The sequence below is a fragment of the Hyla sarda genome, chromosome 5 (genome assembly GCF_029499605.1).
Source record: "Hyla sarda isolate aHylSar1 chromosome 5, aHylSar1.hap1, whole genome shotgun sequence".
Lineage (NCBI taxonomy): Eukaryota > Metazoa > Chordata > Amphibia > Anura > Hylidae > Hyla > Hyla sarda.
Window position 1 is genome coordinate 112,156,337 of NC_079193.1, and position 24,141 is coordinate 112,180,477.

The 24,141-nt window shown below is 42.3% G+C and overlaps 1 protein-coding gene across 5 annotated transcripts in view; it reads left to right on the forward strand.

Moving 5' to 3' along the window:
- Positions 1 to 19,053, forward strand: part of CNOT10 (CCR4-NOT transcription complex subunit 10) — a 129,463-nt gene extending 110,410 nt beyond the window's left edge. For 4 of the 5 annotated variants that reach the window (XM_056520109.1, XM_056520112.1, XM_056520111.1 and 1 more), the window contains exons 19-20: positions 12,395 to 12,470; positions 18,300 to 19,050. In XM_056520109.1, coding sequence (XP_056376084.1) covers positions 12,395 to 12,470; positions 18,300 to 18,457 — 234 coding nt within the window. In that variant the 3' untranslated portion in view covers positions 18,458 to 19,050. Of the gene's footprint in view, positions 1 to 12,394; positions 12,471 to 18,299 lie in introns of all 5 variants that reach the window. The other variant, XM_056520113.1, reaches the window with a different exon arrangement.
- The last annotated feature ends 5,088 nt before the right edge of the window (positions 19,054 to 24,141 follow it).

The following is a 24,141-nucleotide window of genomic DNA, read 5'->3' on the forward strand; positions in this document are numbered from 1 at the left end:
CGATAAGGCCCCAGGCTCGGATAGGTTTGCAAATTCAGATCAGAAAACCTTCTTTAGTGACAATTAGTCTCCTTACCATTACACCATGGGGGCACATTTCCAAATGAAAGCTTGTAAGCATAGTTACTCTCCCCAGACCTGGCAAAAAAAACAGAACAACCCCAGGACTTTTACCAATGGTCCTCTTTTGGATTAATTACTTCTTACCAATCGATTAGGCAGGTGTGTCTATTTTTTTTTAGTTTTTAAAATCTCTGGAGCTGCTGGCTCAGGCTCTATTTCTAAAAATTTTGGAATTCATATAGGTGATAAAACTCGCGTAATTTCACTTTATGCAGGCAACGTAATCCTTTCCCTGACTGAGCCACTACACACCATGGCTGCCCTCATGGAGCCAACCCAAAAAATAAAAGTGCATTTTTATTAAAAAGCTTAGTGTACGCTGATCACATACTTAATTACAATATCTTTATACTCTTCCATTCCTGAGATATGTGGGTTTATAGTTTGTCTATAAAAATAAGGGGAGGTGGTAAGAACAATAAATTAGTTAGGGTTTTGTTACAAGTCACCAAGTGTAATAGAAGCATTTGAAAACCTACTAAGTCAAAGGGCTGGGACAGCAAAGAAGGGTGAAGTCATTATTATGGGGGACTTTAAAGGGGAAGTCCAGTACTTTAAATTTTACCCTTCCACAGAATAGGGGATAAATGCATGAAGCGGTGATCAACACGCCCCTTCCATGTATATGGATCAGCACAAGCTCTTTTTATCTCTGGCTCTCCTTTAGAAATACATGAAGGGGGCTTGTCGACCAAGCAAGAGAAAAGCATGTGTTCCAGAAACAAAGCTTCGGAACATCGGGCCGCAGAAGATCATGGGGGTCCCAGTGGTCAGACTCCTTGCGATCAGACAATTATCCCCTATCCCAACGCGTTTCGAGAGGGCATTCCTCTCCTTCAGGGACCTGACATAGGAATCCCCTCTCAAAACGCGTTGTCCTGAGCACCCAGCTATCTGTGTAACTGCTATTACCTATGTATAATCTATACTTTGGTGAATAAAACGTTATCACAGCATAATCTGTGAGAACTGCTTTCTGTGCCCTGGTGAAGCGCCGAACCGCAAGTTTGACTTGGGACCATTCCCACCAGGGATACTCGCAAACCTGCCTCCAGCTAATAGATAAAGATTGCCATAAAAAGTAACAAGAACCCAAAAATGTTCATGACCTACATTAATATTAGAAAAACTTAAAACTGAAAATGTTGGACCCCAAGAGGTAATATGGGTATAATGATGGACAAGGCTAAGGAAAAGGCCAATCTACTAAATGCCGCCTTCTTTAATGTTTGTAAAAAAAAAAAAAAAAAATAAGCTGATGACATGAGAAGTGATAAATCTCACCAGTTTAACCCAACTAGAAATGTAGCGCTACCTTAACATGTAAACACACAAACCATGAGACCCAGATATGCCCCAAATAAGATTATCAAGCTTGGGGTTATTTCATTTTGAGAAAAGACATCTTTGAGGCGATTTGATAACAATGTACAAATACGTAACAAATACAAGTAGATAGTTCTATAATCTAGGTAAAAAAAAAAAATCTGCAACATATTTCTAGAAAAATATACTATTACAAGTTATGGATACTAAAGATATGAGAAAAGCACATTGATCCAGGGATTTATTCTGATCCTATTAGAGTTGGGTCACACATACTCAGTTTAACTGCAGTCTCCTGAAAGTAATTGCAGTTGGTCTCCCCTGCACATGCAAGAAAGAGGGATTGGGGAAAATATATGCTCTGTTTTTTGGCAACAGCATGGTCACAGTTTAGATCATAAAGTGATCAGATCCATGGGGGAGAAGAACAGTAGAGGGATGTACCAACTTTGCTTTGTGGGACAACCCCTTAAATTTTAATAATGGGAGTAAATATCAGGACATATGCAGAATTTATATGGTATGGATGCCCCTCACAAGTGCCTGTACAAATTAAATTTAAAAGTAGTTGTGCTTTAATTATGAATAATTTTTTACTGAAATCACAAATTTGAAGTCTCTTAGGTAGACTCTGTAAGTCTTATATCTCTACAGAACACAGTCAATCCAGTTATCTTCATCTTGTGTGCACATAGTAATAAACCAGGAAGGATATATGGGATTGTATAATGGTTTTCTACTAGCCTTTTAGAAAAGGCAAAATGTGTTAACTTGAACCCACTAGTGTTGGCAATTAGAGAGAGATGAGCGAAGTTACAGTACTTTGATTCTGCATGAACCTCGCAGCTCGGCGGTTGCTGACTTTAGCTTGCATAAATTAATTCAGCTTTCAGGTGCTCCGGTGGGCTGGAAAAGGTGGATACAGTCCTAGGAGAGTCTCCTAGAACTGTATCCACCTTTACCAGCCCACCGGAGCACCTGATAGCTGAATTAATTTATGCAGGCTAAAGTCAGCAACCGCCGAGCTGCGAGGTTCGTGCAGAATCAAAGTACTGTAACTTCGCTCATCTCTATTGGCAATACTACAAAGCTTGGGTAATGTACCGGACCACACCATGGACCATGGCTTCTTGCCTTCCATGTTTCTGAATTGATTATTATGAACATAGGTTGAGCCCTTGGATGGAAAGAGAGATTCAGGTTCATGATTTATTGTCAGTGGGCCATCTTCAACGATTTCAATCCCTTAGAATCACTTACTCTTTTCCATTAGAGAGTATTTTATAAATTCAAATCAGACCTTTCTCTCCAGAACTTTTTTACATTCTTGTCCAGCGATATGAAAGGCCATAAACCGTTATATGGCTCTTTACATAATTTGGATTCCTTCAATAAATTAAATAAACCTTACATAGAGAGTTTACATGTGCTGCACATGTAGAGTCATCTGTAAAACTATGCCAAGATGATATTATGCTGTGGACGTGTGAGCCTGCAGCTCTCCTCCTTAGCACGCTCCCAGTACCTATTTCAGGTCTAGGGATTCAATACCTTAACAGACCCAGGAGGCTCAGGTGACCCTTTTAGCTAAAGAAGGAAAAAATCTTGAGGAGTGCGGCAGTTATTGGCCGATCTCCCTTCTAAATCTAGACCTTAAAATTTGGGCAAAAATGCTCTTTACACGTAAGAAGAAATTTCTTCCACATTTAATAGGAGGTGAGCAGTCTGGATTTGTACCTGGAAGAGAGGGACTGCTAACTGGCATCCATGAAGCTCATGTGAGTAAACAACCCGTTGTCCTTTTTGGTGTTGACGCCGAGAAGGCGTTTGATAGGGTTAGCTGGCCCTTCATGAGATCAGTATTACTGAAGTTTCACTTCCCTGCTGCTTTTGTCGATGCCATTTTCTCACTGTATTCTAGTCCCTCGGCAGCATTACTAGTGATTGAGGTAGTTTCCCCACCATTTCTCATCAGCAACGGTACACGGCAGGGCTGCCCTTTGTCACCAATACTCTTTGTTTTGGTGATGGAAACCTTGCTCCAGAAAGTACGCCAAATGGCCAGGATTAACCCCTTAAGCACCAAGCCCATTTTGACCTTAAGGACCAGGCCAATTTTATTTGTGCATTTTTGTTTTTTTCTCCTCTTCTTCTAAAAATCATAACTCTTTTTTTTTTTTTTTTTTATATTTTCATCCACAGACTAGTATGAGGGCTTGTTTTTTGCGTGACCAGTTGTCCGTTGTAATGCCATCACTCACTTTACCATAAAATGTATGGCGCAACCAAAAAAACACTATTTCTTTAAAAAGAAAACCGCAATTTTGCAAATTCTGGAAGGTTTCGTTTTCACGCTGTACAATTTACGGTAAAAATGACATATTTTCTTTATTCTGTGGGTCAGTACAATTAAAATGATACCCATGATTATATACTTTTCTATTGTTGTGCTTAAAAAAAAAATCGCAAACTTAAAAAAAAAATCTAATTAGTATGTTTAAAATCCTTATATTTTGATGACCAATAACTATTTCACTTTTCCGTATATAAGCGGCGGTATAAGGGCTAATTTTTTGCGCCATGACCTGTACCTTTTATTGATACCACATATGTTTATAAAACTTTTATGAATTTTTTTTTTTTAAAGAAAATTTGACAAGCAGTAATTTTGCGCTTTTTTTATTTTTACGTTCGCGCCATTCACCGTATGGGATCAATAACATTATATTTTAATAGTTCGGACATTTACGCACGTGGCAATACAGAATATGTATTATTTTTTTTACACTTTATAGGGTAAAAATGGGGAAAAAAGGACATTTTTTTTTTTTTATTGGGGGAGGGGATTGTTCACATTTTTTTTAACTTTCATTTTTACACTTTATTAGTCCCCATAGGGAACTATCTATAGCAATCGTTTGATTGCTAATACTGTTCAGTGCTATACATAGGGCACAGCACTGATCAGTATTATCGGTGATGGTCTGCTCGATCTCAGACCAGAGCAGAAGACCCCGGGAGACGGTGGGAGCAAGGTGAGGGGACCTTCAGCAGCCATGCTGTATGATCGGATCGCCGCGGCATCTCTGTGGGCGATCCGATCATCCATTTAAAGTACCGCACTGCCGCAGATGCCATGATTACGGCATCTGAGGGGGTAATGGCGGACATCCGTGCGGTCGCGGATGTCCGCCATTACCAGCGGGTCCCTGGCTGCTGATAGCAGCCGGGACCTGCCGCGCATGACACGAGTATCAGTCCAGTGCTCGCAGTCCTGTCTGCGTGTAAATGTACGTCATGGTGCGTTAAGTACCACGTCACCATGACGTACATTTACGTGCATTGTCGTTAAGGGGTTAAAGGCCAACCCTTGTCTTTGAAGACTATCTCCTCTTCCTATTAAGCGATCCAATAGAGAGCCTGCCCTTTTTTTTATTCATCAACTGGCTCCAGAAAGTTAAACAGATTTTTAAATTACTTCTATTAACAAATCTTAATCCTTTCAGTATTTATGAGACAGAAAAGAACAACCTTTACTTTAGAAGCTAAGTGTTCTCTGATGACACGTGTCTCGGGAACCGCCCAGTTTAGAAGAGGTTTGCTATCAGGATTTGCTTCTAATCTGGGCGGTTCCCGAGGCACGTGTCATCAGAGAGCACTTAGAAAAGAACAACCTTAACTTTAGAAGCTCATAAGTACTGAAAGGATTAAGATTTTTTTAATAGAAGTAATTTGCAAATCTGTTTTACTTTCTGGAGCCATTTGAAATATATAAAAAAAAAAAAGTTTTTTCCTGGATAACCCCTTTAACCCCTTAAGGACTCAGCCCATTTTGGCCTTAAGGACTCAGACAATTAAATTTTTACGTTTTCATTTTTTCCTCCTCGCCTTCTAAAAATCATAACTCTTTTATATTTTCATCCACAGACTAGTATGAGGGCTTGTTTTTTGCGTGACCAGTTGTCCTTTGTAATGACATCACTCATTATATCATAAAATGTATGGCGCAACCAAAAAACACTATTTTTGTGGGGAAATTAAAACGAAAAACGCAATTTTGCTAATTTTGGAAGGTTTCGTTTTCACGCCGTACAATTTATGGTAAAAATGACGTGTGTTCTTTATTCTGAGGGTCAATACGATTAAAATGATACCCATTATTACATACTTTTCTATTATTGTTGTGCTTAAAAAAAATCACAAACTTTTTAACCAAATTAGTACATTTATAATCCCTTTATTTTGATGACCTCTAACTTTTTTATTTTTCCGTATAAGCGGCGGTATGGGGGCTCATTTTTTGCGCCATGATCTGTACTTTTTTTTTATACCACATTTGCATATAAAAAACTTTTAATACATTTTTTATAATTTTTTTTTAAATAAAATTTATTAAAAAAGTAGGAATTTTGGACATTTTTTTTTTTTTTTTTCGTTCACGCCGTTCACCGTACGGGATCATTAACATTTTATTTTAATAGTTCGGACATTTACGCATGCGGCGATACCAAATATGTCTATAAAAAATGTTTTTTAAGCTTTTTGGGGGTAAAATAGGAAAAAACTGACGTTTAACTTTTTTTATTGGGGGAGGGGATTTTTCACTTTTTTTTTACTTTTACATTTTTTTACATTTTTTTTTACACTTGAATAGTCCCCATAGGGGACTATTCATAGCAATACCATGATTGCTAATACTGATCTGTTCTATGTATAGGACATAGAACAGATCAGTATTATCGGTCATCTTCTGCTCTGGTCTGCTCGATCACAGACCAGAGCAGGAGACGCCGGGAGCCGGACGGAGGAAGGAGAGAGGACCTCCGTGCGGCGTTATGAATGATCGGATCCCCGCAGCAGTGCTGCGGGCGATCCGATCATTCATTTAAATCGCGCACTGCCGCAGATGCCGGGATCTGTGTTGATCCCGGCACCTGAGGGGTTAATGGCGGGCGTCGGCCATTGCCGGCGGGTCCCTGGCTGCGATCAGCAGCCGGAATCAGCCACGCATGACACGGGCATCGCTCCAATGCCCGGGGTTATGCACAGGACGTAAATGTACGTCCTGGTGCGTTAAGTACCACCTCGCCAGGACGTACATTTACGTCCTGCGTCCTTAAGGGGTTAAAGTACCTTGGGGTTAACACACCTAATTCCATTCCTAAAGTATATGATGCGAATTTCAAACCTTTATTAAGACATAAAGCAGATACTAACAGACTGAGCTCCCTCTGATCTCCTGGTTTGGAAGGAAGAATGTGGGCAACTGTTATGTGCTTCCAAAGATCCTATATAAGATGTGGATGCTCCCCATAGCACTCCCACTAACATATCTGGAGGACAAGTAGGCCTAGGCTAGCCCATAACCTATTGGCTTAGACACTCACTGGAGGGGGAGGGGGATAGGTCTCCCTGATGGGAGAAACATATATAATGCCATTCATCTACAAAGATAGCTGGATCTGACGGGACGCCTAGCCCCACCTGATGGTACCGCACAAGTCACAAAAGGTACACAACCTGGGAGCTCTTTAAGAGACATTTGGTTGCCACCGCGCACAAGATGATATAGGCCGGATTCTAAGCACCTTTTATTTCAGGGCATCCTTCCTACCTGGATGGAGCTCTCCCCTTTCCTTGCCCCTTCTGTCTCCCCTCTTCTCCATGTTAACTTGATACCTGCAGCTGTGGGCAGTTTTTCTCCCACTTTTCAGATGATGTGGGATAGATTGTGGAATTTCACTGTAGCCGAACTAATTAAGGATGGAGTGACGCCAACATCGGAGACATTAAAGACTTTGATTTACATGCACAAAATAGAATCTTTGCAGGGGTAGCACTTTGTTCACTGCGGTTCAGTGTTCCGGGATACATACGTTCTGCTACGGAAACTGACAAATTTTGAAGAAATTATTGTCACCACACAGCCTAAACAGCAGAAACTATTTTCTTGTCTCTCATTTGTTACTTCTGTTCACAGACAAACTCCACCACACTACATAGCCTTGTGGGCAAAGGAGTTAGGTAGACCCTTCTCCGATGCTGACATTCCATTAATACGACATTCACATGGGTTCTCACGTTGTGTTGGACTTCAGGAATTACATTATAAGGTGGTCTCACGCTGGTATAAAACTCCAGAGTTTCTGTACACGCACAAATTGTCTCCATTGAACCTTTGTTGGAGATGTGCAGCACATGTGGGTACTCTCCTGCATATCTGGTGGACATTCCCTATTATAGCTTCCTTTTGGAAGGAAGTTAGTACTACGATTGACTCTATAATGAAAAAGAGGATTGTTCTTGTTCCGGAAGCAGTGTTGCTTGGTCTCCCATCCTCGGGATACTCTGAGTAAACAGTCTCTGGTTGCCCATTGATTGGCAGCTGCAAAAACCTTATTTCCCTCTTGGAGGGAATGGCTTTCTAGAGTTCACCAGGTATGCAGATTTGAGGAGATGTCTCAAAGGGCAATGAGATCTCATGACAAGTTTAAAGAAATATGGCGACCTTGGTTGACGTACTCACTCAGGGGCAAATAGTACGTCGACCTTATAGTATATTTAATAAATGAGTGTCTTATACTCCCTTCACCCCCACCCCCCCCTTATCCCCCTAACTCCTGATTCGCATTTGTTTTGCTGTATCTATGCAGATAATTATCAAATATCTGTCCCATTTGTAATACCTGTATGATACCTACCTCCGTTAGCAGCAGGCTGTGACTGCCTAAAAAATGATATGCCCCTTAGAGAATGGCTGTTGCGTATTCTAGGTCTATCAATAAATGCTGGAGAAATTGTGCTCATTGTTCCATATTCTCTGGTCGTGCCCACAGGTACAACCTTGTTGCAGGGATGTGGAAATCCTATAGCCCGACGCCCGGGGCAAGTAGTTTTGGGCGCCGGGCAGGTGAATTGTTCATAGATTTAGCCCTGTATCGGGCTAGCAGGGAGAGACAGACTTCCCCCTTATTTTTCTTTAATGTCGGTGTGAGGCGCAGGAGACGATGGAAGGCTACACCTCACTCCGGCCTCAGAGTGTATGGAGGGGGCGGCGGCCTCCAGCTGACTGCAGAGCTCCCTTATCTCTCCTCCCAGAGGATGGAGGACACAGCTCAGAAGACACAGCAGGGTGAGAGAAAGGATGTAGACAGCTCCGTGCACAGCTCCATCCCCCGCACTCAGCTCTACCCCTCCCCCCCTGCTCTGTCTCCACAGGGCCTAATCCACCACGGGGAGGTTGCTAGTTTGCACGGGAAAACACAGAGCAGGGGAGGTGAGGGGGAGGACGGAAATATCACCTCACACCGGCCGGGACTACAGCTCTGATGTCCACTCATGGCGGCTCAGGTGAGGAGACCAAGAATACAGGCGGCGGCAGGAAGGGTGGTTGTATATGTATGGTGTGAGTGTATGTGTGATGTGTGTATGTAATATATGATGGGGGGGCAGCGGCAGGTGTTTGTATGATGTGTGCATATGTATGGTGTATATCAGTGTTTCCCAACCAGGGTGCCTCCAGCTGTTGCAAAACTACAACTCCCAGCATGCCTTGGGCATGCTGGGAGTTGTAGTTTTGCAATAGCTGGAGGCACCCTGGTTGGGAAACACTGGTGGATATGTATGGTGTGAGTGTATGTGTGTATGATGTCTATGTGTGATGTGTATGTAATGTATGATGTGTGTATGATGTCTAAGTGTGATGTGTATGTATGTGATGTATGATGTGGGGGGGCAGCGGTGGGTGTATGTATGATGTGTGTATATGTATGGTGTATATGTATGGTGTGAGTGTATGTGTGTATGTAATGTATGATGTGGGGGGGGCAGTGGCGGGGGGTGTATGTATGATATGGGGACAGTGGCTGATGCATGTATGATATGTGTATGCATGAATGTTTTGTATAGGAGCGGACTGTCACGTCGGGCATTAGGGCAGTTGTGCCATCTAATTTTATTTATTTTTAGTGGCACCCGCACTAAATTGCACCCCCAGAATCCCGCCCCCTTCATACTCGCCCACCAACCAAGAGCCCCACGGATGCACACAAACACGCCCGAACCAAAACTACAACTCCCAGCATGTTGAACCATAACCTAAACTGTAGAACTATAAAGTGCAACATGCTGGGAGTTGTAGTTTTGGTTCGGGTCAGCTGCAGAGCTATAGGCTGCATCAGGGCATGCTGGGTGTTGTAGTTACTAACTGCAATTCCCAGTATTCCTTGACACATCCTATGGCTCTGCAGCTGACACAAACCAAAACTACAACTCCCAGCATGTTACACAATAACCTTAACTGTCCTACTATACAGTTCAACATGCTGCAACACCCACAGAACCATAGGCTGTATCAGGGCATGCTGGGTGTTGTAGTTATCTAGTAACTAAATGCAACTTCCAGCATTTTCTGACACAAAATGCAGCACACAAACTGGAGAAGCAGAACCCCCCCCCCCCCCCAGTAACACAAGTCCCTATTGAGACTGAAAAATAGTGATTAAAATATTTTAAAAAGTGCGTATATATGTGAATAAGCCCCTTTCCTAATAAGTTTCCAATTTTCTTTAAAGAAAAATAATGTACAAAAATAAACATAAGTGGTATCGCTGCATGTGGAAATATCCAGACTATTAAATTATAATGTTAATTAAACCGTACGGTGAACGGTGTAAATGTAAATAATAGTCCAGAATTGCTAATTTTTGGTCACTTCATATGAGAAATTTTTTATAAGGTGATCAAAAAGTTACATCTAGACTTTTCTGGGTTTGTCTCAGGCGTAAGAGGAGCTACAGCTCTCCCTCCGCTAATACCCTGTCATGCTGCGATCACCTATTAAACCATTAGATCACCGCTGTCAGCAGTGTCTAAAGGGATCTTATATCTATCCCTGGTGGTCTAGTGGGGGGGGGGGGGGTAGGATCAGACTATTTTGGTTGAAATTATTTCATCAACCAGGACAAGTGGATTTTCTTGAGTGACAAGTAGATTGTGTTCCGCTTTAGTCCCTTGGACAAGTAGTTTTTTTTTTAATTTCCACACCCCTGTTGTTGTATTTATCACAGTCCTTCCCACAAGTCATATTTGGATGCCACATTGTGTGCTGTTGTTTGTTGGGACTGAGAGGGTCCCCTTTCAAATTCAGAGATTTAGCATGTTTAGATACTGGAAGTCACCTGCAGTCCTTCCTAGCCAAGAAGTGAATTCCGCCATAAATTCCATTCATATGTAAAAATATACAGCATATATGAGAAATTTCCCATTTAAATGGCACCTTTTGGACAACTTCATAGTGACTGCTAAAAACCTCTATAGTTATCTCTACCCTCAGCAGGCTTTGTAACCATAAGTTACTGTACATGTTTGATAAGCTCATAGGTGTGGTGCACCTTATTCAGTACCACATTGATACTGTTAGACCACTTGTTGTGCATTGTTTTACATGTACCTGACAATTGTGTACCATCTGTTATTGAAACTGTACATGTGCGTCTGTAATATAAAAAGGTTCTTTTATGCCATGTTTTTAATAGGTTTTCCAAATAATCCCAAGTGCTGAGGGCTAAAACACCTTGCCCTCCTATCCCAGTGCCTGCTTGATTGATAAACAGTGCTTGGCTTCTAGTGCTGAGCCCTGTTTCCTGTGCTGTGTATACAAATGGAGCTCATGCACACTGCCTTGCTTTCAGTTGACTGTCAATCTGGGAGGGGGAAGTGAAGAGGCATTTCAGCCTTTTTGATACTTGCCAACAGAAAATAAAAACTTTTTTCTTTGTTATGTACGAACAGACATATATATATATATATATATATATATATATATATATATATATATATATATATATATATATGAAAGGTACCATGTGTCTCCTTGTCTTAAATGGGCACTCTCATTAAAACAAATTTTTGCTATTGCACTCCTTATGGTAAACAAAAAAATCATTCTAATGTACTTTGCTTAAAAAATGAAGTTTTCTATGTTTTATTTGTGTTCAAAAAAGCTGCCACTAGGTGTCCCCCCCTACTTGTCCAGAGCACATTTCCCCCCATCTCCTGCATAGACTTTGGACTCCTGCTGGCCTGGCAGAAGTCCAAAACAGGAAATGCTGAGGGGGGGGGGGGTGCAGCCTTATCCAATCATAGCTCATCTCAGACACTGAACTGCTATGGGCTGTGTGTAGCAGAGTGAGGGAGGAAGTTCTCCCCTGTATGGCTTCAGATGAAGTCACGTCTCAGTCTCATAGTGTTCTATCTTGATATTGCTCTGTATTTTCTGCTCAGTTTCACAGAATGGGAGGGGGGGGAGTGCCCCTTCCCATTCTGTGAAACTGAGCAGAAAATACAGAGCAATATCAAGATAGAAAACTAACAAATAATAAAAAATAAAGGCAGGGGGTGGTTTATCATGATGGGGCAGTGAACTAGGAGGATTATAAAATTTAAAAAGATCATGAGAGGTACTCTTTAACAGCTATCTGACAGTGTCAGCAGTTCGGGATTGTGAATTGCAGCTTACAGATTCTCTTTTAAAGTGCATTGGAATCCATTGTATGTTTTCTCTTATGTGCCTTGTAATTATACATGCAAATTAAAGATCAGCATTTAATAAAGTATAACTGCACATACTCCTGATTTATCTGCCCTCTGTACACTGGTTACACAAGAGGAGTTGTGTTTTGTGTGTGCTATAGTGGTGGCTGATTATTTCACCCATCCAAGGCTAAGTGCTGGGAAGGAATAATGAAGACAGTATCTGATGGTGTTTAGCCCACAGGGAGTCATCATAGCAATTAGAACTAAAAGTAGTAGTATTACATTTCAAGATGAGCCTTGCCTGGGATCATCTTTCAGCCGTACATGAATTATAAGAAAGTAAGCTCACTAGATACATCCAATAAATGCTTTGATGTTTTTCTTACCATGACTTTTTTCCATTTTCAAGGCTGCATCCATGATCCATCCCAAAGAAATACCACCAGAGGCTATACTGCTGGCAGTCTATCTAGAACTACAGAATGGTAACTTTATATATTTTTTAAAAATTGTAATTCCATTAATCAAGCATTCTGTATTCTTAAAGTGTACCTGTCACTAGCAAAAACGTTTTATATAATGTAGAAAATAACATGTATATGACACGCCCCCGGCTCACACAGCAGGATGATTGACATGCCAGGAGCCTGCACAGAGCCCCGCTTGTACCACCCACACTTACTGTATTTAGTCTCCTCACAGACATACCCAGGAAATAGCTGCAGGGACATTTTTTCACCCAAAAAATGTAATACAAATATACATATAAGGGTAATATCTACATTGTATGAAATGTTTTTGCTAACGACAGGTGCACTTTTTAGTGAAAACGAGTTTCCACCACAGAACTGCTAAGGGTATGTTCACACGTAAATTATTTTCTGTGTGTTTTATGGCTATGACGAATATTTTCATAATGTATTAGTTGGCTAGTTCGATTAATAGACTGATCAGATAAAAATAACCACAGTGGCGAAGATAATTTGTGCATTAGATTAGAAGGGAGTTAATGAGGGGAGGGGATCGGACTGGAGATCTTTTGTGTGTTTTAGGTAAGGGATGCATTTTGTGTTGAGAGTTTGGATGCTGGATGCTGAGCTTTGCTGAGAGATTTTTATTACATTTAAATACAAATAAGAATAATTTTAAATATAACTTTCTTTTTTTTCTTTATTTTTCCTTTAAAGGGCTATACCCTCTCCCTGTTTCTTACCTGTGGCTAGATAGGAGGGGCAGCACATTTCCTGGTAGCACATCCTACATGCAGCCCATTTAGAGAAGAGAAGGCCGGCACACATAATCTTCTGCTTCCTGCATGTTCTCTCTGCAGCTATTGCGAATCTGCCCTTTAGCCTAGAGCTTGACAACCGGGGACTCAAGATAGCTGCAGAAAGGAGTTGCAGGAAGCAGAAGATGGTGTGTGGCACCACCTCTTCACCAAACAGGCTGAGGACCAAAGTTGCATATATACATAGGGAGAGATATTTCAAAACCTATGTAGAGAAAAAGGGGTGTAGTTGCCTATGGCAAACTGTCAGATTGCTGAAGCACCACTTTTCCTCTATACTGGTTTTGAGAAGTCTCCCCCATAGTGATAATAGCTAAGTGTATGTGAAATTGGCTGACCAACTAATTGACCAACCGATTAATCGATTGTGAAAATAGTTGACAACTATTTTCATAATCGATTAGTTGCCAATTAACCCCTTAAGAACGCAGGCCTTTTTTTGCAAATCTGACCACTGTCACTTTAAGAGTTAATAACTCTGGGATGCTTTTACTTTTCATTCTGATTCAGAGATTTTTTCATGACATATTCTACTTCATGTTAGTGATAAAATTTTGTCGATACTTGCATCATTTCTTGGTGAAAATTCCAAAATTTGATGAAAAATTTGATAATTTTCCTTTTTTTTTTACTTTGAAACTCTCTGCTTATAAGGAAAATGGACATCCCAAATAAATATATATTGATTCACATATACAATATGTCTACTTTATGTTGGCATCATAAAGTTGACATGTTTTTACTTTTGGAAGACATCAGAGGGCTTCAAAGTATAGCAGCAATTTTTCACAAAATTTTCAAAATCTGAATTTTTCAGGGACCAGTCCTGTTTTGAAGTGGATTTGAGGGGCCTTCATATTAGAAATACCCCACAAATGACCCCATTATAAAAGCTGCACCCCTCAAAGTATTCAAAATGACATTCAGTAAGTGTGTTAACCCTTTAGGAGTTTCATAGGAATAGCAGCAAAGTGAAGGAGAAAATTCAAAATCTTCATTTTTTTACACTCGCATGTTCTTGTAGACCCAGGGGTAAAAGGAGAAAAATCTCCCTAAAATTTGTAACCCAATTTCTCTAGAGTAAGGAAATATCTCATATGTGGATGTGAAGTGCTCTGTGGGCACACTAGAGGGCTCAGAAGGGAAGGAGTGACAGTGAGATTTTGGAGAGTGAGTTTTTCTGAAATGGTTTTGGGGGGGGAATGTCACATTTAGGAAGCCCCTATGGTGCCAGAACAGCAAGAAAAACCCCACTTGGCATACAGTTTTGGAAACTACACCCCTCAGGGAATGTAACAAGGGGTCCAGTAAGCCTTAACACCCCACAGGTGTTTGACGACTTTTCGTTAAAGTTGGACGTGTAAATTAATAATTTTTTTTTCTTTAAAATGCTGTTTTAATAGGAGAAAATGTCCCCAAAATTTGTAACCCCATCCCTTCTGAGTATGGAAATACCCCATGTGTGGACATCAAGTGCACTGCGGGCACACTACAATGCTCAGAAGAGAAGGAGTCACATTTGGCTTTTGGAAAGCAAATTTTGCTTAAATGGTTTTTGGGGGCATGTCACATTTAGGAAGCCCCTATGTTGCCAGAACAGCAAAAAAAAACACATGGCATACTATTTTGGAAACTACACCCCTCAAGGAACGTAACTAGGGGTACAGTGAGCCTTAACACCCCAGAGGTGTTTGACGACTTTTAGTTAAATTTGGATGTGTAAATTAAATGGGGGTTTTTTTCACTAAAATGCAGTTTTTCCCCCCAAATTTTACATTTCTACAAGGGTAATAGAAGAAATGGGATTACAAATTTAGGGGGGCATTTTCTCCTGAGTATGGAAATACCCCATGTGTGGACGTAAAGTGCTCTACTGGCACACTACAATGCTCAGAAGAGAAGGAGCGCCATTGAGATTATGGAGAGAGAATTTGGTTGGAATAGAAGTCGGGGGCCTTGTGCATTTACAAAGCCCCCCGTGGTGCCAGAACAGTGGACCCCACCACATGTGGCCCCATTTTGGAAACTACACCCCCCGCAGAATTTAATAAGGGGTGCAGTGAGCATTTACGCCCCACAGGTGTCTGACAGATTTTTAGAACAGTGGTCCGACACCTGTGGGGCGTAAATGCTCACTGCACCCCTTAATACATTCCGTGAAGGGTGTAGTTTCCAAAATGGGGTCACATTGTTCTGGCACTATGGGGGCTTTGTAAACGCATGTGGCCTTTAATTCCGGACAAATTTTCTCTTCAAAATCCCAATGGCGCTCCCTCTCTTCAGAGCATTGTAGTTCGCCCGCAGAACACATTTTAGTAAAAAAAAAATTTTTTTTTTCATTTTCCCATCCAACTTTAACGAAAATTCTTCAAACACCTGTGGGGTGTTAAGGCACCTTGTTACGTTCCGTGAGGGGTGTAGTTTCCAAAATTGGGTCACATGTGGGTATTTTTTTGCGTTTGTCAGAACCGCTGTAAAATCAGCCACCCCTGTGCAAATCACCAATTTAGGCCTCAAATGTATATGGTGCACTCTCACTCCTGAGCCTTGTTGTATAGAGAATTTTACGCCCACATATGGGGTATTTCCGTACTCAGGAGAAATTGCGTTACAAATTTTGGGGGTCTTTTTTTCCTTTTTACCTCTTGTGAAAATAAAAAGTAACCTGCATGCTAGTGTTAAAAAAAAAAAAAAAAAATGTTTACACTAACTGGTTGATGTAGACCCCAACTTTTCCTTTTCATAATGGGTAAAAGGAGAAAAGGCCCCCCAAAATTTGTAACTCAATTTCTCTCAAGTACAGAAATACCCCATATGTGGCCCTAAACTGTTTCCTTGAAATTCACTTCGGAGCCCTGTTGTGAGTGCGCCATGCGCATTTGAGGACTAAAATAGGGATTGCATCGGGGTGGACATAGGGATATTCTACACCAGTGATTCCCCGACAGGGTGCCTCCAGCTGTTGCTAAACTCCCAGCAGGCCCGGACAGTCAGTGGCTGTCCGGAAATGCTGGGAGTTGTTGTTTTGCAACAGCTGGAGGCTCCGTTTTGGAAACACTGCCGTACGATGTTTTATTTTTATTGGGAGGGGGGGGCAGTGTAAGGGGGTGTATATGTAGTGTTTTACCCTTTATTATGTGTTAGTGTAGTGTTTTTTTGGTACATTCGCACTGGCGCAGGTTTACAGTGAGTTTCCCACAAGAAGTTTGCACTGCGGCAGAAAATTTGCCGCAGCTCAAACATGAAGCAGGAAACTTACTGAAAACCTGCCCGTGTGAATGTACCCTGTACATTCACATGGGGGGGGGGGGGGGGGGGGGCAAACCTCCAGCTGTTGCAAAACTACTTTTTTGCAACAGCTGGGGGCACACTGGTTGGAAAACCTTCAGTTAGGTTCTGTTACCTAACTCAGTATTTTCCAACCAGGGTGCCTCCAGCTGTTGCAAAACTACAACTCCCAGCATGTACTGATTGCCAAAGAGCATGCTGGGAAATGTAGTTGCATACCTCCAGCTGTTGCATAACTATAACTCCCAACATGCCGAGACAGCTGTTTGCTGTTTGGGCATGCTGGGATTTGCAGTTTTGCAACCTCTGGAGGGCTACAGTTTAGAGACCACTGCACAGTGATCTCAAAACTGTGGCCCTCCAGATGTTGCAAAACTACAAATCCCAGCATGCCCAAGCAGCGAACTGCTGTGTGGGAATACTGGGACTGTGTGTGCGTGCTGGGTAGTTTTGCAAGATCTGGAGGGCCACAGTTTGGAGATCACTGTGCAGTGGTGTCTAAACTGGAGCCCTCCAGATGATGAAAAACTGCAAATCCCAGCATGCCCAGACGACTGTCTGGGCATGCTGGGAGTAGTTTTGCAACATCTGGGGGGGGGGGGGGGGGCTACAGTTTGGAGACCACTGTATAGGGGGGGCAGGTCTCAGGACCCACCTGGGCATATGCACGGGATGCCTGCTGATAGATATCAACAGTCATCCCGGTCCTGTCCCCGACCTACTAGCGGCAGGGACCAGAATTCCCCCTGGCGTATCCATACGCCCTCCATCCTTAAGGACTCGGGATGCAGGGCGTATGCATACGCCCTTCGTCCTGAAGAGGTTAATCAATTAGTTGTTTCAGCACTAGTGGGTTTCCCGCAGCTAAATTTCACCCGCAGATTTCCGCAGCTAAAAATCCGCAAGCGGATTATGTTGCTACCCATTGAAGACACTGTTAGCGGTATGACTGTAGAGCTGGGCAGTATGAACTAATATGTGTTTCACAGTATTTTTGTAACTTGTGTGGCGGTTCCACGGTATATAATGGTATTCCCCCCCCCATAATTAATTGGTGGGGGGGAGGGTAGCGGCAGAACAGCGCTCTCGGGTCATATATTAGTTCCCCGATGTGGGGACAGCGCAGCGCTGGGTTGATAATTCATTCCCGAGGGGAGGGGCCCAACCGGTATTGTGGTATGGGAAAAATTCATATTGTGCAGGACTAAAATTTGGGTATTCGGTATGAACCTGTATACCGCCCAGCACTACATGACTGTGCTGACAAGTTATTGCTATCAGACGGACATCACTAAGTGTAAACAAAGGATGCTGTTCATAGACTGTCTGGCAGTGCTATTTTAATATATATCTGGTGGCAGTAACAGTGACTAAGATGGTAGTGCCAGAATGTAATTTATTTTTTTCCATACTGTCTAAGAACTAGGGAGATTGTGCTCATGACCGCACCCCTGGAGTAAGTGAGGGATGATGTCATGAGCTTCTGGAAAACAGGTTATCGGTAAGTAAGCCATCTATCGCACACTGGGAGAGTGAACACTGTGTAGTGTATGATGCCAACATTTGTCTGTCTTGGGATTTGATAAGAGAATTCAGAAACATTGGGTACTTTATACTGCTGAAAGCTTGGGAAACACTGAGCCAGGCAATAAAAAATAGAGAAAAAATATAGAATTTTAGTTTCAGTTGACTGAATTGGACTTTTGAAACATGCTTACCACTCCTGTGTCTCTTCTAGGCAATACTCAGCTGGCATTGCAGATAATCAAAAGAAACCAACTTCTGCCATCTGTTAAAATGATGTCTGAACTGCGAAAGAAGCCATTATTCCAGCCCATCCATCAGCCAATGCAACCAATTCAGATGCCTGCATTTACCACCATTCAAAGGAAATGATGTATGCCTTTCATAGGACTGTCAAATGCTCATCAATAAATGGCTTATTGGACTTTTTCTGGCATATCTTGGCATTATTTTTAGCAACAAGAATTGAGCGCAAAGGATTTGATCCTTTTGAGCCAAAAAGTTCCTTAATCTACAATGTTTTTCCATGTTTAATGAATATTCTCATCGTGGCAATAAAAACCTTGCACAAGATGTATTCACAAGGAAAGTGGTTTCTAGGAGCTAAACATAAGACCAGAATATCTTTACCTGTAAATGCTGTGACTAGGAATGGGTAAATTCATTAAACTCAATTTAGTACGGTCCAGGCTCCAGGGCATTTAAAATGGTGGATCCACATGTGAGGGCATGGGGCAAAGGCAATCATAACTTTCAATTTTGCACCTAAAAATCCATGTGATGGCTTATTTTTTGCTCCACCAATTCTACTTTGTAATGACATAAGTCATTTTACCCAAAAATCTATGGCGAAATGGGGAAAAAAATCATTGTACAACAAAATTGAAGAAAAAAACACCATTTTGTAACTTTTGGGGGCTTCCGTTTCTACACAGTACATTTTTCGGTTAAATTGACACCTTCTCTTTATTCTGTAAGTCCATACGATTAATATGATACCCTACTTATATAGGTTTGATTTTGTCGTACTTCTGAAACAAATCATAACTTAAAAATCATAGCGTATAGGGCGGTATGAGGATTCCTTTTGCATCTTGATCTGAAGTTTTTAACGGTACCATTTTTTGTATTGATCAGACTTTTTGATAGCTTTTTGTTCAATTTTTCATGATATAAAAAGTGGCCAAAAATGCGCTATTTTGGACTTTGGAATTTTTTTGCGTGTACGCAATTGACCCTACGGTTAAATTAACAATATATTTTTATAATTCGGACATTTCCGCATGCGGCAATACCACATGTTTAATTTTATTTTTATTTACACAGGTTTTTTTTTATGGGAAAAGGGGGGGGGGGGTGATACAAACTTTTATTAGGGAAGGGGTTAAATGATCTTTATTCACTTTTTTTTATTTTTTTTTTTTATTTTTTATTTTTGCAATGTTATAGCCCCTATATAATTGGCAACCATCTTGCGGCCAATCACTTCAGCCTTTTATTGCAGAGAGAGGGACAGAGCTCTTTTTCAGCTTACAAAAGTCACACAAAAAGCATTAGCACCTAAGCAGATTTTTGTGCGACTTATGGCTGTAAGCAAAAAGCTACAAAGGAGCCTACGCAAGTAAATTTTATTTTTCACTTTGCAGTGATCAGGGATTTATAAAGTGTGAAAGTCGCACAAAAAGTCGCAAGCCCTCCAAAACTGCATAAATGTAAGCCAGCCTCGAGCTGGCTTACAAAACTGCTTTGGGGAGCAGATTTTTATGATATAATACCTGTACAAAGGAGCCTCACTCTGCAGCCGCCGGGGCTCCGTCTGATTCTATCCCCACTACCCTAACATAATGACGGGGACACTGCTTTACATCCCCCCGCTTGCCCACACTGCACATCTCCCATCTGTCTGCTATCTGTTGCAGGACTACAACACCCAGCATGTTCTTACAGTGAGGGCATGCTGGGAGTTGTAGTCTTGTAGCAGCGGGAGATGTACATGGTGGGTGGGAGCCAAGGGGGGGGGGGGGGGGGCATGTAAAGCAGTGTCCCCATCCCCCGTCATTAAGTTAGGGTGGCGGGGTTAGAATCAGATGGAGCCCGGCGGCTGCAGAGTGATGCCAGCCTGGGCTCCTTTTAACATTCCTCGGCGCCACAGAGTTTCTATATCCCCTACTGTAATTTCATATTTCCTGCTGGGTCCCATAATTGGCCGGGACCGAGCAGCCAATCACGGGACCCAGCGGGAAATTTGCTCTTACAGTAGGGACTAAACTCCGTTATGTTATGTCTGAGTTGAAATAACTCTGCAGACTCCCGCAGCTGGGTGGGGAGATGTTTAGGAGCCATCCCTCAGCACTGCGGTACACGCTGAGGGATGGCTCCTTACCACGGCGCCGCAGACTTTACTGTAATTTCAAATTTCCCTGGGACTGCATCTATGACCAGCTTTTTTTTTTTTTTTTACATTTTTTTTTTTATTTACTTGACAGGCTTAGTGGAAACTGTCTAATAGACTGAATCCATAACTATGCCTGGGCTTAGCGTTAGCCCCAAAAACAGCTAGCGCTAACCCCCGTTTGTTAGCCTGGTACCAACAGGCCTGGAGTGTCCTAAATGGCGCTCCTGGGCCTAGGCGGTAACAGGCTGGCGTTATTTAGGCTGGGGAGGGCCAGTAACAATGGTCCTTGCCCACCCTGGTAACATCAGCCTGTTGCTGCTTGGTTGGTATTTGGTTGAAAATAAAAAAATTGGGGGAATCCTATGTTTTTTGTATTTTTTTATTAATTTATGCAAAAAAATTTAAAAAAAAAAGCATAAACTTCCCCCTATTTTTATTCTTCGTCAAATACCAACCATGCAACAACATCTCAAGTTACCAGGGTGGGTGAGGAACCTTGTTACTGGCCCTTCCCTGCCTAAACGCCAGTCTGTTACTGCCTAGGCCCAGGAGCACGATTTTGACGCTCCAGACCTGTTGGTACCCCTCCTCCTGGCACCCCTGTGGCGGTGAGTACCGGGGTGATAATTGGGGGTTTGCGGCAGCTGTTTTTGTGGCTAACACTAACCCTGGCTTAGTAATGGACTCCGTCTATAAGACAGCTTCCACTACTAAGCATGTCAAGTAAACAAAAATGAACGCAACAGGTTTTTTACATTTTTTACCACTTTTTTTTTTTTCTTAAGCACATTTCTAGCACACATTTTTTTTTTCAAAGCTGCACATTGGTGTTCTGAAGTTATTTATTGTTTTTTGCTTAGGTGTGCTAAAAAAAATGGCATTCAAGTGATTTATTGGTTTTTGCTTATGTATGCCAAATTTATAACCCCCCCCCCCCTCCCATGATAGTAAACTGTCATACATAAGAAAAACTAAAGCAAAAAAAGCCTACAGAACTCGCTTACCAAAGCAACAGTGATAAATGTCCCCGATTGTCCTCTAGTAAGTGTAACCTGTGCGTACATATAAGTGTCTCGGCCAGCAACCCATCCTCATAATCATAAATGACTGTTGACTGGGGATGTCAGATGTCGGTGGGTTCCTCAGAAACAACCCTCAGTTGGCATGGCCCGGGAGCAGTCTCTGTCCTCCCATTGCCTCTGTCCTACCAGTATGCTGTTCCCTCCCCTAAAGAAGTATCTTATGCTGTGGGTTCAACTCCACTATTTAGTGAGGACAATCTACTAGAGGACAGTCAGCAGCTACTGCCCAGCCAAGAAGTGGAGGAGACTTCTGCCGCTTCCTCCGCTAGGTGGGCAAGTAGTGATGAGGAGAGTGATGTGGCAGGTGGAGTTGCGAGTGTTCAGGCTCCTGCAGCAGACACTGTTGGGGAACCTGAGGAGGACATTAGTGTTGTGCAGACACAACTTGATGATGATGATGCCAATCGCACTTGGGAGCTAGGTGCAGAAGGGGCTTCATCATCGTCAGGAGAAGGTTGCCTTTGAGGCAGCAGCTGAGCCAGCAAGGTGGTAGCATGGCCAGTTTTTCTAGTCATCTGACAGAGGAGGAGCAACGAGAGGGTTATGAGGAAGGCGAGACAGAGGACCCAGATACACAGAGGCAGTATGTAGTGGAGATTGAGGCAGGGGGACCCTTCGAGTCACTTGCACAAATGGCATGATGTATGTTCACTTGCTTGTGTAGTGACCGCCAAATTGTCACCATTTGGCAGCAGGATGACTTCTGGCTCTTTACCTTATTGGATCCTCGCTACCGGCACAAAATTGGGGCCTTTTTTTACACCCACCGAGAGGGAGGACAAACTGAATCTACTACAGAGACATCCTACGTAGTCAGTTGGCCGATGCCTGTCTGCACCATCATCCATCTTCTTGCAGGTATGACTCGGGGGAGGGGGGGGGGTAAATCAAACAAAAGGAAAGGTGTGCAAAAAACACCATGTGCCACCTACACCACCAAGTATTGATGTGATGCAAAGACCTCTAAAAGGTGGAAGGGAACTATGTATGGGCCATTGTAACCAGTGGGGGTAAAAACTTCCCCTGCAAGGCCCTACTCTCGCATTATTAATTCCCTTCTTGGCAAGTGTTACTCGCCCTAAAAAGGGCGGCCCCACGCAGGAACCTCTCCCTACAAACACTGCCATTAACCAAGGTTTTTAGGTGGAAAAAGTTTCCTGTATGGGGCTGCCCTTTTTAGGGCGAGTAACACTTGTTTTTTAACCCCCACCAGTTACAATGGATCATATGTTGTTCCCTTCCACCTTTTAGAGGTATTTGCATAACATCAATACTTGGTGGTGTAGGTGGCACATAGTGTTTTTTGCACACCTTTCCTTTTGTTTGATTAAAAAAAATATATATTTTGGGTCCATACACTTTATCCCAAGAATATTATTAAAAGTTAAGCATTACTAGAGATGAGCGAACTTACAGTAAATTCGATTCGTCACGAACTTCTCGGCTCGGCAGTTGATGACTTTTCCTGCGTAAATTAGTTCAGCCTTCAGGTGCTCCGGTGGGCTGGAAAAGGTGGATACATTCCTAGGAAAGAGTCTCCTAGGACTGTATCCACCTTTTCCAGCCCACCGGAGCACCGGAAAGCTGAACTAACTTATGCAGGAAAAGTCATCAACTGCCGAGCCGAGAAGTTTGTGACGAATCGAATTTACTGTAAGTTCGCTCCTCTCTAAGTATTACGTAAACCATATCATCAACACTTGTGCACACTAACCCCTTTTACAAAATAGTTTTCTTCTGCCTACCTGCCTCAGCTACTATTCTGATCCTGCCGCCTGCCTGATGCCACACATCGGTGCCAAGTTCTCCTTTTTTCACCCACCTTTGTCACCGGATACTGGTATTGCCACCCACCATTGCCACCGGGTCACTTTCAGGACTCTTGATGCTGCTGCTGGCACCTCAAGGCTGTCTCATTCTGCCACCATATGTTCTCATGCTCCTGCCAGCTCCAGGCTGTGTCATTCAGCCACTATGTTGTCTCCTCATGCTTCCGACCACCTGGCTGTCATTCAACCACTATATGTTCTACACCCCTATTGAGGCTCTCTGTAGGACAGAAGTAGCCATTTTTAATAGCGATTGGCCACGTATAAATTCGAACCGAAATACATTTTTTTGGGAAAATTCTGCGAATCGGCCAAATCGAATTTTTAAAAAATTCGCTCATCTCTAGTTGTGACAAGTAAATTAGTGTTTTTTTTTTTTTTTTAAAAGACTTTTCTTTTATTGAAAGGAAATCTAGTACCAGTACAAGCCAAACAGCATATTCATAGAAATGTCAGGAACGGGCACGCAGGCCTTCCGGCAGTAGCGAGTAACGACAAGCGTACACGTAAAGTCGGGTAGCCCGGTAAAACTGCAAAGTATCTTATTGGAGTGAATAGAGACAGTAGAAGTTACATAGTCTAAATGCAATAGTCCAGTAGAGGTGGAGACGGTCAGTAATTGACCGAATCTGTCTGGCTGGTGGATAGAGTCCCGAAATTAGATTAAACCAAAAATAACCATAGCCAGCCCTATGGGCCAACACATATGCATATCCTGTACTAATTACATATAGATGTCACCAACGAACA